Source organism: Aulostomus chinensis, chromosome 7 (assembly GCF_037954235.1).
Source record: "Aulostomus chinensis isolate RoL2024-O1b breed Wild chromosome 7, RoL_Achi_v1.0, whole genome shotgun sequence".
Classification (NCBI taxonomy): domain Eukaryota; kingdom Metazoa; phylum Chordata; class Actinopteri; order Syngnathiformes; family Aulostomidae; genus Aulostomus; species Aulostomus chinensis.
The window spans coordinates 14,187,953-14,201,890 of NC_141326.1; the positions used below are offsets into that span (position 1 = coordinate 14,187,953).

At 42.4% G+C, this 13,938-nt stretch overlaps 1 protein-coding gene across 1 annotated transcript; it reads left to right on the forward strand.

The window, feature by feature from the left end:
* The first annotated feature begins 399 nt into the window (after positions 1-399).
* Positions 400-10,770, forward strand: cry2 (cryptochrome circadian regulator 2). The gene is made up of 13 exons (XM_086208603.1): positions 400-710; positions 2,464-2,572; positions 4,135-4,277; positions 6,215-6,399; positions 6,616-6,704; positions 7,034-7,174; positions 7,283-7,408; positions 7,799-7,984; positions 8,071-8,222; positions 8,326-8,528; positions 9,610-9,690; positions 9,780-10,347; positions 10,626-10,770. Exons 1-12 carry the CDS (start codon positions 553-555, stop codon positions 10,337-10,339), a joined length of 2,133 nt encoding a protein of 710 aa, XP_086064729.1. The 5' UTR covers positions 400-552; the 3' UTR covers positions 10,340-10,347; positions 10,626-10,770.
* Positions 10,771-13,938: the final 3,168 nt, after the last annotated feature.

Consider the following 13,938-nt stretch of genomic DNA (forward strand, 5'->3'; position numbering starts at 1 on the left):
GGCACAATTATCTATTATTTTTCATCATTAAAAAAACAAACTTCTAAAACTAAAATAGTTTCAAACTGGGAATGTTAGGGACATGATATTGTGACCTCCTTCTCTGTTCGGAAGGTAATGTTACATCATTTATTGTTATTATAAATTCAATTGCCAAATGACTTCGGCAACTGTTTTTGAACTGAATTGTGATATTTCTTTAAACCGCGGCAGGTCTCCAGACTCGTCATCTTTTGCCCCGCAGCCATTCTGAAACGTGACACAGCTCCTCACTGAAGACATCTAACGTTCCGACCATGGACCAATCAGAATCTTCTGGTTTTGTAATTGTCATTGACGCTCTATCCTCAGCCAATCAGCAAGAGCAACAATGACACTGACATTGTACTCCTCCCACTAACCACGCCCCCTCCAGTGTTGTTCTACTTCAACAGACATCAAAGTTTCTTGGGAGTCTCCTGTTTGTGTTTTATCCTGCGGGTTTTGTCCTTTACAGCGTCCATTTCTACAGATTTCCTTGGATTTTACCCCAGTGATGGAATAAACGTAAACATGGTGGTGAATTCGGTGCACTGGTTTCGCAAAGGTCTGCGGTTACACGATAATCCGGCGTTGCAGGAGGCCCTCAATGGAGCTGACACAGTGCGCTGTGTTTATATCCTGGACCCGTGGTTCGCAGGAGCCGCGAACGTGGGAATCAACCGATGGAGGTTTGTAACTAATCTCAACATGCGTTGCTTTTAGGTTCCTCCAGACATCAGTCACATATGAAGTACTGCATTGAAAATTTAGCAGCCAACTGTTTGTTTGCCTGAATGTTCAGTGGTTTGAGTTTAGGCTCGGGCCTCACCTTACGTCAGTCAGCTAAGGCTGAGGCTAGCTAAAATGGAGAGAATGCTAAATAAGCTACAGCTAAGAGACCCGCTGTCCAACGTCGGCCTCTTTTACCGCCAGTGTGACGAAAATGACGATATGTTTATTGATTCTTAAATGTCTAGTGTCAAGCATTGAATACAAATGTACTGCTTTATAAATGTAATATTTTGCTAAAGCGCCTGTTAGCGGTTAGCCAAAACACAAGCCCAGTGTTTACTCTCACACGATTTATCCCACTGCGTTTTGGGTTTACGTTTTAGTGTGCACGTAAACATTAGCACACCAGTGCTAGATAATGATATTTTACTGTAGTTTGCAGGTTACATAACCTTACTTGGGTCAAATGTCAAAGACTTTATTTATGTTGCCACTGATGTCAAATTAACAGATTCATGTCAGCAAATATATCTTCCTCGTCATTCACACAGGAAGAGCAGTACATGGATAAATTGCGTTAGGGATGGATAAGTTGCGGCCAGATATTGTTCATGTAAAATAACCGTCACAAAGTTTTCTGTGCAAGAATATGAATAACATTTCAAAGTTTATTGATTTCCCATTTGATAAACATGGAAATGAATCACTAAACAAGCCAGCTGTGGATACTGTACTTGTTTGCATCCAGTACTCAGTTTGATGATCACTAACGTTGCAAAGATTTGATTAAATAAAGGATCACTGCCTGACTTTAAAAAAGGAAATTTGATCGATCATTTCTAGTCTAACCTTTCAAAGAGTTTTGGATTTATTGGCTTGTGGTAAATTATTAAGTTAAACCTTGATGATGTTTTATTGTCAAGATGAATTTTTGTGGCACGTTTCAGTGAAAACTCTCATCAAACAAGATATTAAAATTGCAAGGTACAGTAAATCGATACACGTTTGTATTTAATGTATTTTTCCGATGGACGACATTATGACCCAGTTTTGCTCAATCCCTTCTTCTTTTGTCAATGGTGAAGAAACAACAATAAATATATCTTTTTGTCACTTTTTCAAAGTCTCACAATGTTGACATGCTTTTCAGTTTCTGTGATATACAAATGGCATATAACGTTTTTATAAAGATAATATCAACACATGTAAATCTGAGCTGTTTTTAAAAACTCAGTGTTCTGCATCTCTAGAAGAAATGACCATGTGTGACCATTTCAGAGAGAGAGGATGAGAACTTCAAAGATTCACACAACAGTGGTTGATAGAAACACTCATAATTTGCTTATCCTGTTATTTTATTAAAACATTTGGTTGAGATTTAGTTGGTTAGAAACCTGACTACTGATGTTAACACCTGCTGAATGGATAGGTGTTAAAGATAAATCCACTTTCAACCATCAAAATTTAAACAACTTTTGTAAGCAGATAAATTTTAAATATTGCAGGGAAGGGTGATTTTGAAAGAGATTAAAGGGAAAAGCTGATAACGGGAGACTTGGCAGACTTTTTACTGTGCTATTCTTGCTGTTTTTACTTTATGACCGCGCCAGAATCCTTTGTAATAGAATGGGAGGTGTGTTACCGCTAAAGCAACTTCATTCAATACCCCTCTCGGTGATATATTCATTCATCCCTTGTGTCTGTCTGCAGGTTTCTGCTGGAAGCTCTGGAGGACTTGGACAGCAGTCTGAGGAAGTTCAACTCCAGGTTGTTCGTTGTCCGAGGGCAGCCTGCTGATGTTTTCCCAAGACTTTTTAAGGTCTGCACCAGTACTGTTACTTGTCACAACTCATAGCATGTAAACAGCAAAGTGTGCTGACCACAGTAGTCTTAATATCGATCTGTTGTCAGACTTCGTCTCTGTGGAGGAACTAGACAGATTCTGGCAAGTGAAAAGATTGTGTAGTTGTCCCGGCCAAAACTGACTAGTTGCTGCATGTTTCTAATATGAATTTGTTCACTTCGCTATTTATGTTGAGAGGCTGTAATTATGATTTTAATCATAATGATCATGTTGTCTTTGACACCAGAGACTAGGAATGTCACAGGCCCAGCGATGTGCTTCGTGACCTACCATTTGTGCCACTGGTGCAGGATGACACCAGCAAAACAGTCCAGTGATCAACTGGCCATCATAGCCTGTGTTCACCAGAGCATTTTCTCCAAATGCTATTGCGGCTTTTGAATTGTTTGCTATGCGATTACTATATTTGTATGTTATGTTATAAATGGCAGCAGTGCGATGTGGTGCTGAGCATCATCTACAAAAGCCACCTATGCTGTTTCTGGTCACAGAGAGTTGAAAATGGTACAACAGCATTACCTATTCTCTGGCAGTCGAGTGAAGCTAATCTGCCTGCCACTTGTGTATTTACTAACATTTGTGTTGAGACTGGTTACTGCTAATTTTCTGACCTGTAAAGGACAAATACCTAAAATACCACCCGTCAGATACTACGTGTACAAGTGCTAAATCATAGCTGAGGAGATCTGGAACCAGACGATTTTCTCACCTGTAAAATCAAATTAGCCTTCACAGACTTGATGGGCCCATCCCCTCTCTCCTTTGTGGTCCAGCCTTCATTTCATCAGGAGCAGGGGTGAGGGAAAGTACTTATGTAGTACCTTAAGCTGTCGCTTTTACTAAAGTGGATAATATTAAAGTAGTGCAGCATCCAAAGTTTTTTGGCGCAAACAATGTTGTGCCTCCAGAGCATTCAAACGCACTCAGAATAGAATCTGGCAATTACAGATGGGGGAAAAAAAATGCCTCGGTGGACACAGGCCCTTAGTTTTTAACGACTGTATTATTACAAAAGTCAGAGTGAACACACACGGGACCAGAACCAAAAACAATACCTTATTTTGCATCACGCAAACTGTGCTCTGATTCTCTCGCTCGTTCGGATTAAGGAGGCCAGGTGCTAGCAGCACCATATTCAGTCCAAATGATCCATCCTGGTCCACAATGAATGTTTATCTGACTTACTGTTAGAACAGGTCTGAGCACATTCTTTAGTAGTCTTTTAGATATTGCTCTTAACTCAACAGACAGGCATACAGGAAGAAGCGAGAAGCGATCTGGTAATCAGAGCTTGGAATGTGAACATTTAACTAACGTTGTATGACGTGCAAAAAGTATATCACACTCTGTACGCTCTACCTCAGTCATCTGAGAGGGTTGACATGACCGTGTGTGTTCGCCCTCAGTGAAACATAAATGCAGCAGGCAGCAGCTCCTGCTTGGTATTAAAAACGTAAAAGTGGCCTCTCAAAAGCCTCTCTAATGTGTTGGGCTTTTCTTTCTCTTTGTCGGTGAAGGAGTGGAAAATGACCCGCTTGACATTTGAGTATGACCCAGAGCCTTATGGGAAGGAGCGGGACGGTGCCATTATCAAGATGGCACAAGAGTTTGGAGTGGAGACCATTGTCAAAAACTCACACACAATCTATAACCTGGATAGGTTTGTCTCACACACACACACACACACACACACACACACACACACACACACACACACACACACACACACACACATGCGCACGCACAAAACATAAGTATAAACTGGAGTCTTTACAAGAAGGACCATGTAATATTTCCTGAGAAATTTAATCAAAGTTAAAATAATAAATGTGATCTGGATGTGCCCAGTAATGACTTTTAAGGAAAGAGGATATACAATTTTTTTTTTTTTTTGGACAAACAAATGAACAGCACCTCTCTCTCACTCAATACAGCCTCTAAAACAATCAAAATATAAATAAAAGCCTCTCCCCAAGGCATTAAAGAAAAAAAAATACATGCGTGTGTATATAAAATTATATCTGTATATATCTATATATCAGTCTATATCTATATATATCAAATATTTATATATAATATGTGTCTATCTATCTATCTATCTATGCATGCATTTCTATTCATGTTATGTCTATTCAGGTCATAAACTCTAACTAATTCATGCCGTCCTCCCATAAAAAGGAGAAAATGGTCACCCATTATTTTCTCTGTAAGCTAGTAGCAGCCTGCATAGAGTGGGTTGGTTTGTTAATTTTGTTTGAAAAGAAAATCTGAAAATGCACATTAAAAGAAACATAATTTTTCATCGAAAACATCTTTGACCAATCTAGATCAGATTATTTGCTGTCAGCACTCAAATGTTTGGAAGAGCTGAGGCTGAACGTGTGATGTCAGTCAGGATTTCAGGATCCGTTGTTTTCATTTGACCGTTCCCTGATCGATCAAACTCCAGATGACATCTGAAATCCTAGGCCCAGGAGATGCGGAATATGGATAAACCCTGGTGCCATCCGGTGGTCATCTCCTGCCACTGTGGATCACACCTGTTAGCAGGTGGTAGAGGAGGGAGGTGGAGAGGGAGGAGAGGACCGTCCACATATGAAAACCTGCCCTTGTCTGGACTGCAACACTATTACAACACTGCATTACATAAGGAGCTGGATTCAGCCGGGAGCTTAGCTGCTGTGTGCGCTCCCTCAGCTGGACTGTCTATATCTGTGCTCCAGGACATGTGTTTACTACTCTCATTGGTATTAGTGACAATGAGTGGACCAATGGGAGGCCATGTCTGCTGCATATCCACCAATCGCAGATCCAGAGCTGCCTCGCCGATAAAGAAAGGTTGTATAAGATAGACACTATAAATACAGAGCGTCTCTCTCTCAGCCAAGAAACCAGGATGGAAAAAAAAAAACCCAAAACATGACACACTTGATATTACCACCAATGCTTTTAACAGGTGTTAGCACTGTGCTCATAACACGCTGTGATGTAGTTGCAAAAAAGATAAAAGTACGGCCTTTATTCTTTGATACCTTTCTTGATGCAAAATCTTTATAATCATGTGTTTAAGAACTTTCAATATTTTTAAAAAAGATTTTACATTTTAGGTGTTTCACAGAAGGATACAAACAGTTTATATTATAGAAATTTTTTTAAAAATCACAATATACATCCCCTTCTTCATCTTTATGGCTGTGAAAACAATGTGTAGCCACGCGTGCGCATACTTTGGTGCCACTGTAGTTGATATAATAACTGACGGATCAGGCTCCACTTGTAAAGTTGATTCAGTTACAGAGGACGATAGAAACACAAGTAGGATTGTTCCACATACTGTTGTTTGAGCTCCGGAACTCAGAATATCAACTGTGAATATGACCCCTGAGCATTCGGCTGCATTTCCGTCAGTAACTGGATATTCAGAAACACCCAAAATCCACCATCGAACCAACAGTGTCACTGATAAACAAGGATCACAGGTCTAATCATGCAGGTTGCCGTGAAACAAATCCTTTCGCACTAGATCAACGAACAGAACATTTTTGCTGATGAGATCTTCTGCTGTGTATTAGATTTCTGTGTTTTATTTGCTTGCAGGATAATAGAGATGAACAACAACAGCCCTCCACTGACATTTAAGCGTTTTCAAACCATCGTGAGCAGACTGGAGTTGCCCCGGAGGCCACTACCTCCCATCACCCAGCAGCAGATGGACAAGTGTCGCACTAAAATAGCTGACAACCACAACCAGCTCTACAGTATACCTTCCCTGGAAGAACTAGGTAAACGTTTTGAGGGTCAGCAGACAAGGAGGACCGCACACAGAAATCTGTCATTTAGATGCTTTTTGTTAAACCACATAACATCCTACATGTTGGCTGTGACTCACATTGCTGGAACACCACGCCAAATGAAGCCCAGCTTGATATTCATGCAGTCGAGAGCAGGAAGCGCTTATTCAAGGTTTGTAGCTACTCACAGGGGAAATGTGTGTTTAGGTTTCAGGACAGAGGGGTTGCCTCCAGCTGTGTGGAAAGGAGGAGAGTCGGAGGCCTTGGACAGACTCAACAAACATCTGGACAAAAAGGTGAACCAATCAGTGAAGCTGTAGTTACAGATTACACTGTAGAGCACTGTACACCTTCAGTTTGTTAGTAGGTTCACTTTCAGTACCACTATCAGTTCAGTTTCTTCCAACCTAAAGTCACTGATTTATTGGAAGTCTTTGCAAAACAAGACACACTCCAAACCCAAAGAAGATCAATTTACAACAGTCGTGAGATCATGAAAAGACACCTGTTCTGCAATTAGAAATTTTAATTCCAAAAAGGACTCATTATTAATAGAAAGTCATCATCCTGTAGCTTTAGCAATATCCCAGGTGAGTCCTTGTGTGTTGTTTGTGTGCTTGTGCAGGTGTGGGTGGCTAACATTGAGCACCCTCGGGTCAGCATGTGCTCCCTCTATGCCAGTCCTACGGGCCTCAGCCCATACCTGCGCTTCGGCTGTCTGTCCTGTAGGGTTCTGTACTACAACCTGCGAGAGCTCTACATGAAGGTACTCACAATATCCCCTCACAGTCACACACATATTGCTTCCTGGCGCAATTGTGATTAATCATTGTTGGAATGGATCATCAAATTGTGTCCCCCTCCCCCATCTCAGCTGCGTAAGCGCTGCAGTCCTCCTCTGTCCCTGTTCGGCCAGCTCTTATGGAGGGAGTTCTTCTACACCGCCGCCACCAACAACCCAAATTTTGATCGTATGGAGGGAAACCCCATCTGTGTCCAGGTGGGTTTAGTTCGCATTTTCAAGTATTGCTATTACTCCTGATTGGTCTTTAACTGTGAAATACAAAGATGCCATGAGTTAGGGTAGCAGGATGGTCATAGTGGGGATGGGGGTGGGGGGGTTCTGGGGGTTGTGGTGGAAAACCCGCTGTCCCTCCTCATGATGGCAAGTGGGCTGCTGATGTGAAGCTCGGAAGCAAATCTGAATTTTCACCTTACTTTCCCTTTTGGGTAAAGAGAGTAAATTGTGTTGAGGGTTTTTGTGTCTACATTAGTAGCTCTGCTTTGGACCTTTTTATTCTTTTCCTCTTAAATTGATACATTAAAAATGTCTCAAAAACTAAAAGCAAGCTGCTCATATGGCTCCCCTGTGTAATTCCTTTGTTTCCAGATCCCATGGGACCAAAACCCAGAAGCACTAGCCAAATGGGCCGAGGGTCGGACTGGTTTCCCTTGGATTGATGCCATCATGACCCAGCTTAGGCAGGAGGGCTGGATTCACCACTTGGCCCGGCACGCTGTGGCCTGTTTCCTCACTAGGGGAGACCTCTGGATCAGCTGGGAGAGTGGCATGAAGGTAGAATGTGGAGGGAGTTCACTGCGGGGACTGCGGAGGCTGGTGTATGTCCTACAGTCAACACGGTGGATGTATGTGTCCTGCAGGTGTTTGAGGAGCTGCTTCTGGATGCAGACTGGAGTGTAAACGCTGGCAGTTGGATGTGGTTGTCCTGCAGTGCCTTCTTCCAACAGTTCTTCCACTGCTACTGTCCCGTGGGCTTTGGAAGGAGAACTGACTCATCAGGAGACTACATCAGGTACACCTTACGTTGGTTGCGTTTCCTCATATTACACCTCAGAGACGTTTCCATCATGTTAAAGATTTGTGCTCATCTGTCAACTGACTGTGTGCACCTTCAGGCGTTACATCCCCATCTTGAAGGACTACCCAAACCGCTACATCTATGAGCCCTGGAACGCCCCAGAGTCGATCCAAAAGGCCGCCAACTGCGTGGTAGGAGTACATTATCCCAAACCAATGATCAACCACGCTGAGGGCAGCAGGCTCAACATTGAGAGGATGAAACAAGTTTACCAGCAACTCTCCCATTACAGAGGACTCAGTAAGTTAACTGGAGCAAACACATAAAAGTAGAAGAGCATGTTTGTGGCGGTCGGATTTGTCTTTTATCCAACTAAGAAGCCATGAGGGTTTTTTTTTCCCTCCTGTACGGGTCAGATCTGAGGTTCACCTCACTGCGGCACGACAGTGATTGAAGGATCCAGCTTTGTGTTTCACTTCCTTGTTCCTGTGAATGTGAAGTTATGACAAGAATTTTAAATCGCAGATGGAAAATGCCTGCAACACTGAGGGCCCTATTTAAGCGATCTATGGCACCATGTGGGTAGCAGAAGTCGTTATATGTGCACCGTCATTCAGGCAAGTTCAGCGCCATTTTGGTATCTGGAGGTCGCTTAACCAGAGTAAACCGTGGCGCAAAGAGGCAGTTGTGGACGTCACTTAAATCAATTAGAGTTCCTCATGCCATTCTTTTTAAAGCTCAGGTTGAGGAAGGACTTGGTGTGTTGCTATTTCAGTGGCTGATGCATTTCAGCTGGGGAGAAGTGAGGCTTCTTCTCTGAAGAAATGGACCTCCTCATCTGCCCGGAGAAAGCCTGCACACAAGTCTAAGTTTATATACAGGAGCAGCAGGAATCCACAGAAGCCATCAGAGATGAAGCAGGCCTGGGAAGAGATGGCAGCCAATTTTTCCACATTTTCAAGCATCAATAGAATCACACTGCAATGCTGCGCAACTGCTCATCTGATTGATGTTTAAATCACACTTGACACATAACGCCACTGACCAAAGACCAGCCGCCTCTTGGTTTGTGAAGCAAATGTTTTCTGGTGTCCTAAAATAGCAATACATCCTGATTGCACCAGACCACAACTCATGAACATACTTAAGCACCTGCTGGTGCAAGCAGAGCACAGGTTCATTCGGGAGTTAAAGGGCGCTAGGCTGGAAAATGTCATTATTTGCCAGTTTGAAACTAGCAAATGATGCTTGCACGTGACCGACCGCCAGCTTGCGCCATGCTTCAAATTGGGCCCTGGGTGTATCTATAGAGGATGTATATTGTGGTTTGGCAGATGATGTTTAAAATCTTTTCATAATGCACTGATTTCGTGCGTGACAGGTCTACTAGCATCAGTACCAACGATCCAGGAGGAAGCAGAGCCCCCGATGACTGATGAGTCTCAGACCAGTAGTGGCCCTGGTGGGAGGAAACACTGCAAATATTGAATTGCTAGGATTGCAGGATTGAACAGAATAAAACAAATGCTTTTTATTTGATCTTCTTCTTAGACTCTCCTCCCAGAGGTCCTGCTGACAGCAAAGCAGCTGGGTGCTCTACGGCTCCTGATTCATCCACAGTCTGCACATCCACCACCGCAGCTCCACATCCAGAACTGGAGGGGTTGGCATCCTGTTGCCTGTCCCAGACACCCTTCAACCCCATTGGCTCACACTCACAACCCTCTGCAGCCATCACCTCTACATCTACAGGCCATCCACTAGATATATCCATTCCTCCCTCCCCAGGCTCAACACCAGCTCAGAGCCCTCTGTCCAGGTCCAAACCCTCCTCCCCTTCCTCCTCATGTCCCACAATGTCCCCGTTGCCCAGTCCAGCTACAGCTCAGGCTCAGACCTCCTCTTTAGCGTCAAGGAGGAAAAGTCTCACTCGCAAGATACGGCGCAGCCAGAGGCAGCGAGGGCGACAGAGCAGCACCATGTCATCCAGGGAGGGAGAGAGGAGAGCTGAGGAGGAGGAGAGGGAGAGAGCAGGAGGGGAGGAGAAAATGGAGGAGGACGTCGAGCAGGAGGACGAGAGAATGGAGGAGGAGTCTGCAGGATATCAGTAGTAAACAAGGTCATTTACCTTCATGAATAATTAGCATGTAAGAGGCTGTTGAAAGACTATGACTTAATGATTAGTACCCATTAATACATCTCTTTAATTAACTGTTTATGCATTGTTGTCTGGGAAACAGGGGGGCTAATGTGCTTGTTTTCTGAATGCCTCAACAGGAAGTTATATTGGTTGGGCAGCAGTTCCATAAGCTAGCTCATAAATCACCTGAGAGCTCAGGGTTCCACTTCCTTCCTAGCAGCTAAATCCACGAATTTCTGCTGTGACTTCTCTTTCAGGAAGAGTTGAAGAGAACATCAAACATACATCCCCGAAAACTGGACACACAAAAGACCTAAGGAACCATGTTCTGGATATTTGGACAACACACACACACACACACACACACACACACACACACACACACATATATACATATATGTGTATATATATATATATATATATATATATATATATATATATATATATATATATATATATATATATATATATATATATATATATATATATATATATATATATAAGCATGCGTACAACTCAAGTTAGAACTGTACAAATGCATTTTTACTCACATTCTTCCCAGTGTGGGAAAAATGTGATTAAATGTTTAGACATGTTTACATATGACCTACATTATGACATTTTCTAAGACAAATGGCCCTGAATGACTATAAAGGATTTAAAGCTAAAGGAGGTTATAATGTTTAAATAATCTTGTACAGTTCCACCTCTGCCACTCTCACAGCTGATAAAGAGCTACTCTGCTGCAGTAAACGCCACCATGTTAAACCCAGCCAACGCAGAGATGCTGCCGGCGGTGGAGCCTCTGCTTGTTACGCTTCTATGAACCCCTCACATACCAAAACACATCATCTCTACACCAGACTTTTAGGAGCAAAAACGCTACGGTTTGGTAAAGCGACATTTTTTGACTTTTTGCAGTGATTAATTTGTATATTTACAGTTCGTGGGCACTCCAGACGAGGCCAAAAAAAAGAGACTTGCACATATTTCACATATTTGAGGCTGGCACGAATGTTGCTACAGAGAGATGTACCGACCCACAGTGAGATGTAAAACACCTTATGTTGTAGTTCCCTTCAATGTACAGCTTAAAGATCAACGCATATATATATATTTATATAGAGAGCTATAGAGAGATGATGTGGCACAGGGGTTAATGAAGACAAGTCGCCAGTTTTTTGTTCTGTTTTGGGTTTTTTTTTTAATTTGCCATATTTTTTTCTGGCAATTAAAAATGCTGCTTGTGTGGCGTGAATGTAGAGGAAAAAAAAATCTGTGTTGTCCACCCCCCCTACCATATATATTTATCGCAATTTTTATATAAAATATTTAAAACCATACCCAGTCTGTTTTACTGATGATCTGGTTGAAGGGGGTTTCACAAAGGCTTTGGTTCTGATTGGTGTTGTAAATGGATTCTTTCATCAACTACTCAGCCAATTATTTTCTTGATTAATCCACAGATGGTTGTTTTTTTTCCCGACATGTCAGAAAATATTGATATATACACACATAATTTCTTCTCGGAGACTTTAAATGACCTGTTCCGCCAACCTGTCAGTCCAAAGATATTTATTAATTTGTCACACAAAAGTACACTACTACATGGTGAATTTCAATTTCTAGATCCCAAAAAGTCATTTCAAAATTTAAAATGCCCCACTTTGTAATGGAACCAAATGTATCCAGTGTAAATTGTAACACATTTTTTTAGGACTTATTTTCAAATGCCTGTACAACATGAATTATTTTAGCCTATGAAAAAGCAGCAATGAATTGTGTTCAAGTAATTGTAATAGTTTTATTTTGAAAGGCTTTTTAAATGTAGAATTAAGATCAGGGTTTTTAAAACTGACAATCACTGAGGCACTTAAATCCTCACCTCTTTGTTTCCCCCCTCGACGTCTTGACTCCCCTCAAACTAAATACAGATGCTAAGGAGAGAGAGAAATCTGACTTTATATGTGCACGTTTTTGCAGTTGAGAACAAGCCTGCCTGGTTTTGTGAAACTCCCTCAGTGTGGCCTGATGGGTCTGTGTCTCCCTCTCGGGATCATAGGTTACTGAGACAAGCCTCCCGCGCTGCAGCCTCGTACTGCTGGTGTTCACGGCAGGTGACAGCTGTGACGCTGACATCCTTGAAGCTTAAACTGGGATTGTTTTCATGGGGTCACTAACCTCCTTATTTACCCCCCGCACACACCCACAAAAACCACCACCACCACCACTGTTTAGCTTCTCAGGTCAGTGAGTTCACAGTTCCTGTCTCTCCTGAACCCAACAGAAGCCCAGACACTTGTATTTCACTGCACATTCCTGCTACCATCAGTATGACGCAGAGCGGTGCGGGAGGCATGTCCGAGGACTGTTGGGCTACACAGATATTTATTTGTTTTTCTTTTTGTATTGTAAAAACAGAGTTTATTTTCATTAAATTTGCTGAGAGAATTTGGATTGACAAGAGGTTGTCGACTGCTCTGTTTTTGCTCACTCATCTCACTCTCTTTGAAATCTTTGGTTCTTTAGTGTGTGTTCTGACTTTGGCTGTGGTTAGAAACCCCCAATTTATTTCATCTGGCCATGCCTGTGAGCGAATGAACACACACACACACACACACACACAAACACACACACACACACATGCAGGTTTATTCTTATCAGGTGAATCTTTAATATCCAATCAGGCTCTTAGTTTTACCTGTTTTTTAGTATGATGACTTCTGCAGCCTGACCAGGTCTGTTCTGAGGCCTGAACCACCCCAGCCGGCTCCTTCGGACACGAATAAGCAGGTCCTCTCTGAGCTTTTGGATCTACCAGTTCTTCAACCTCCCTCTACTCAAAGATTGAACTTCATTTTTTTTTTTCCTAACCATCCTAGAGATAAGGGAGGCACGGTGGTGCAGTGGTTAGCACTGTCGCCTCACAGCAAGAAGGTTCCAGGTTTGAGCCCCAGCTGGAGCACAGGATCTCTCAACTATGCTGCATGTTCTCCTTGTTCCTGTGTGGGTTCTCTCTGGTACTCAAGCTTCCTCCCACAGTCCAAAGACATCAAGAGGGGACGAGGCTGATTGATACTCTAAATTGACTGTAGGTGTGACTGAGTGTGAATGGTTGTCTGTCTCTATGTGTTGGACCTGTGATGGACTGGTGACCTGTCCAGGGTGAACCCCGCCTCTCGGCTTAAGGCTGCTGGGATAGGCTCCAGCCCCCCGCGACCCTTAACAGGATAAGCAGAAGAAAATGGATAGATGGATCCCATGGACATTTAGTTTGTTCGTCGGAATTACAAATAGGTGGAGGCTGGCTGTCACTGAGGAGTAATAAGCCATAGCCAGGAACATTCAGGTACAAGAGGAGAAAATAAGAAAGATACATGATAGTGCACAGTGAAAAAAAAAAGTATACTTGAGTACATTTTGATTAAAAAACTTTTTAAAAACCATTCTTTTAGTCATTACATTGTTCAGTATTCTACTTTAAGTGGGTTTTATATGAATTTATGGACTGGTGTGTATACATTCTGCATATTGCCTTTACAGAATTTGCATTGTCTGATGTGTAAAGAG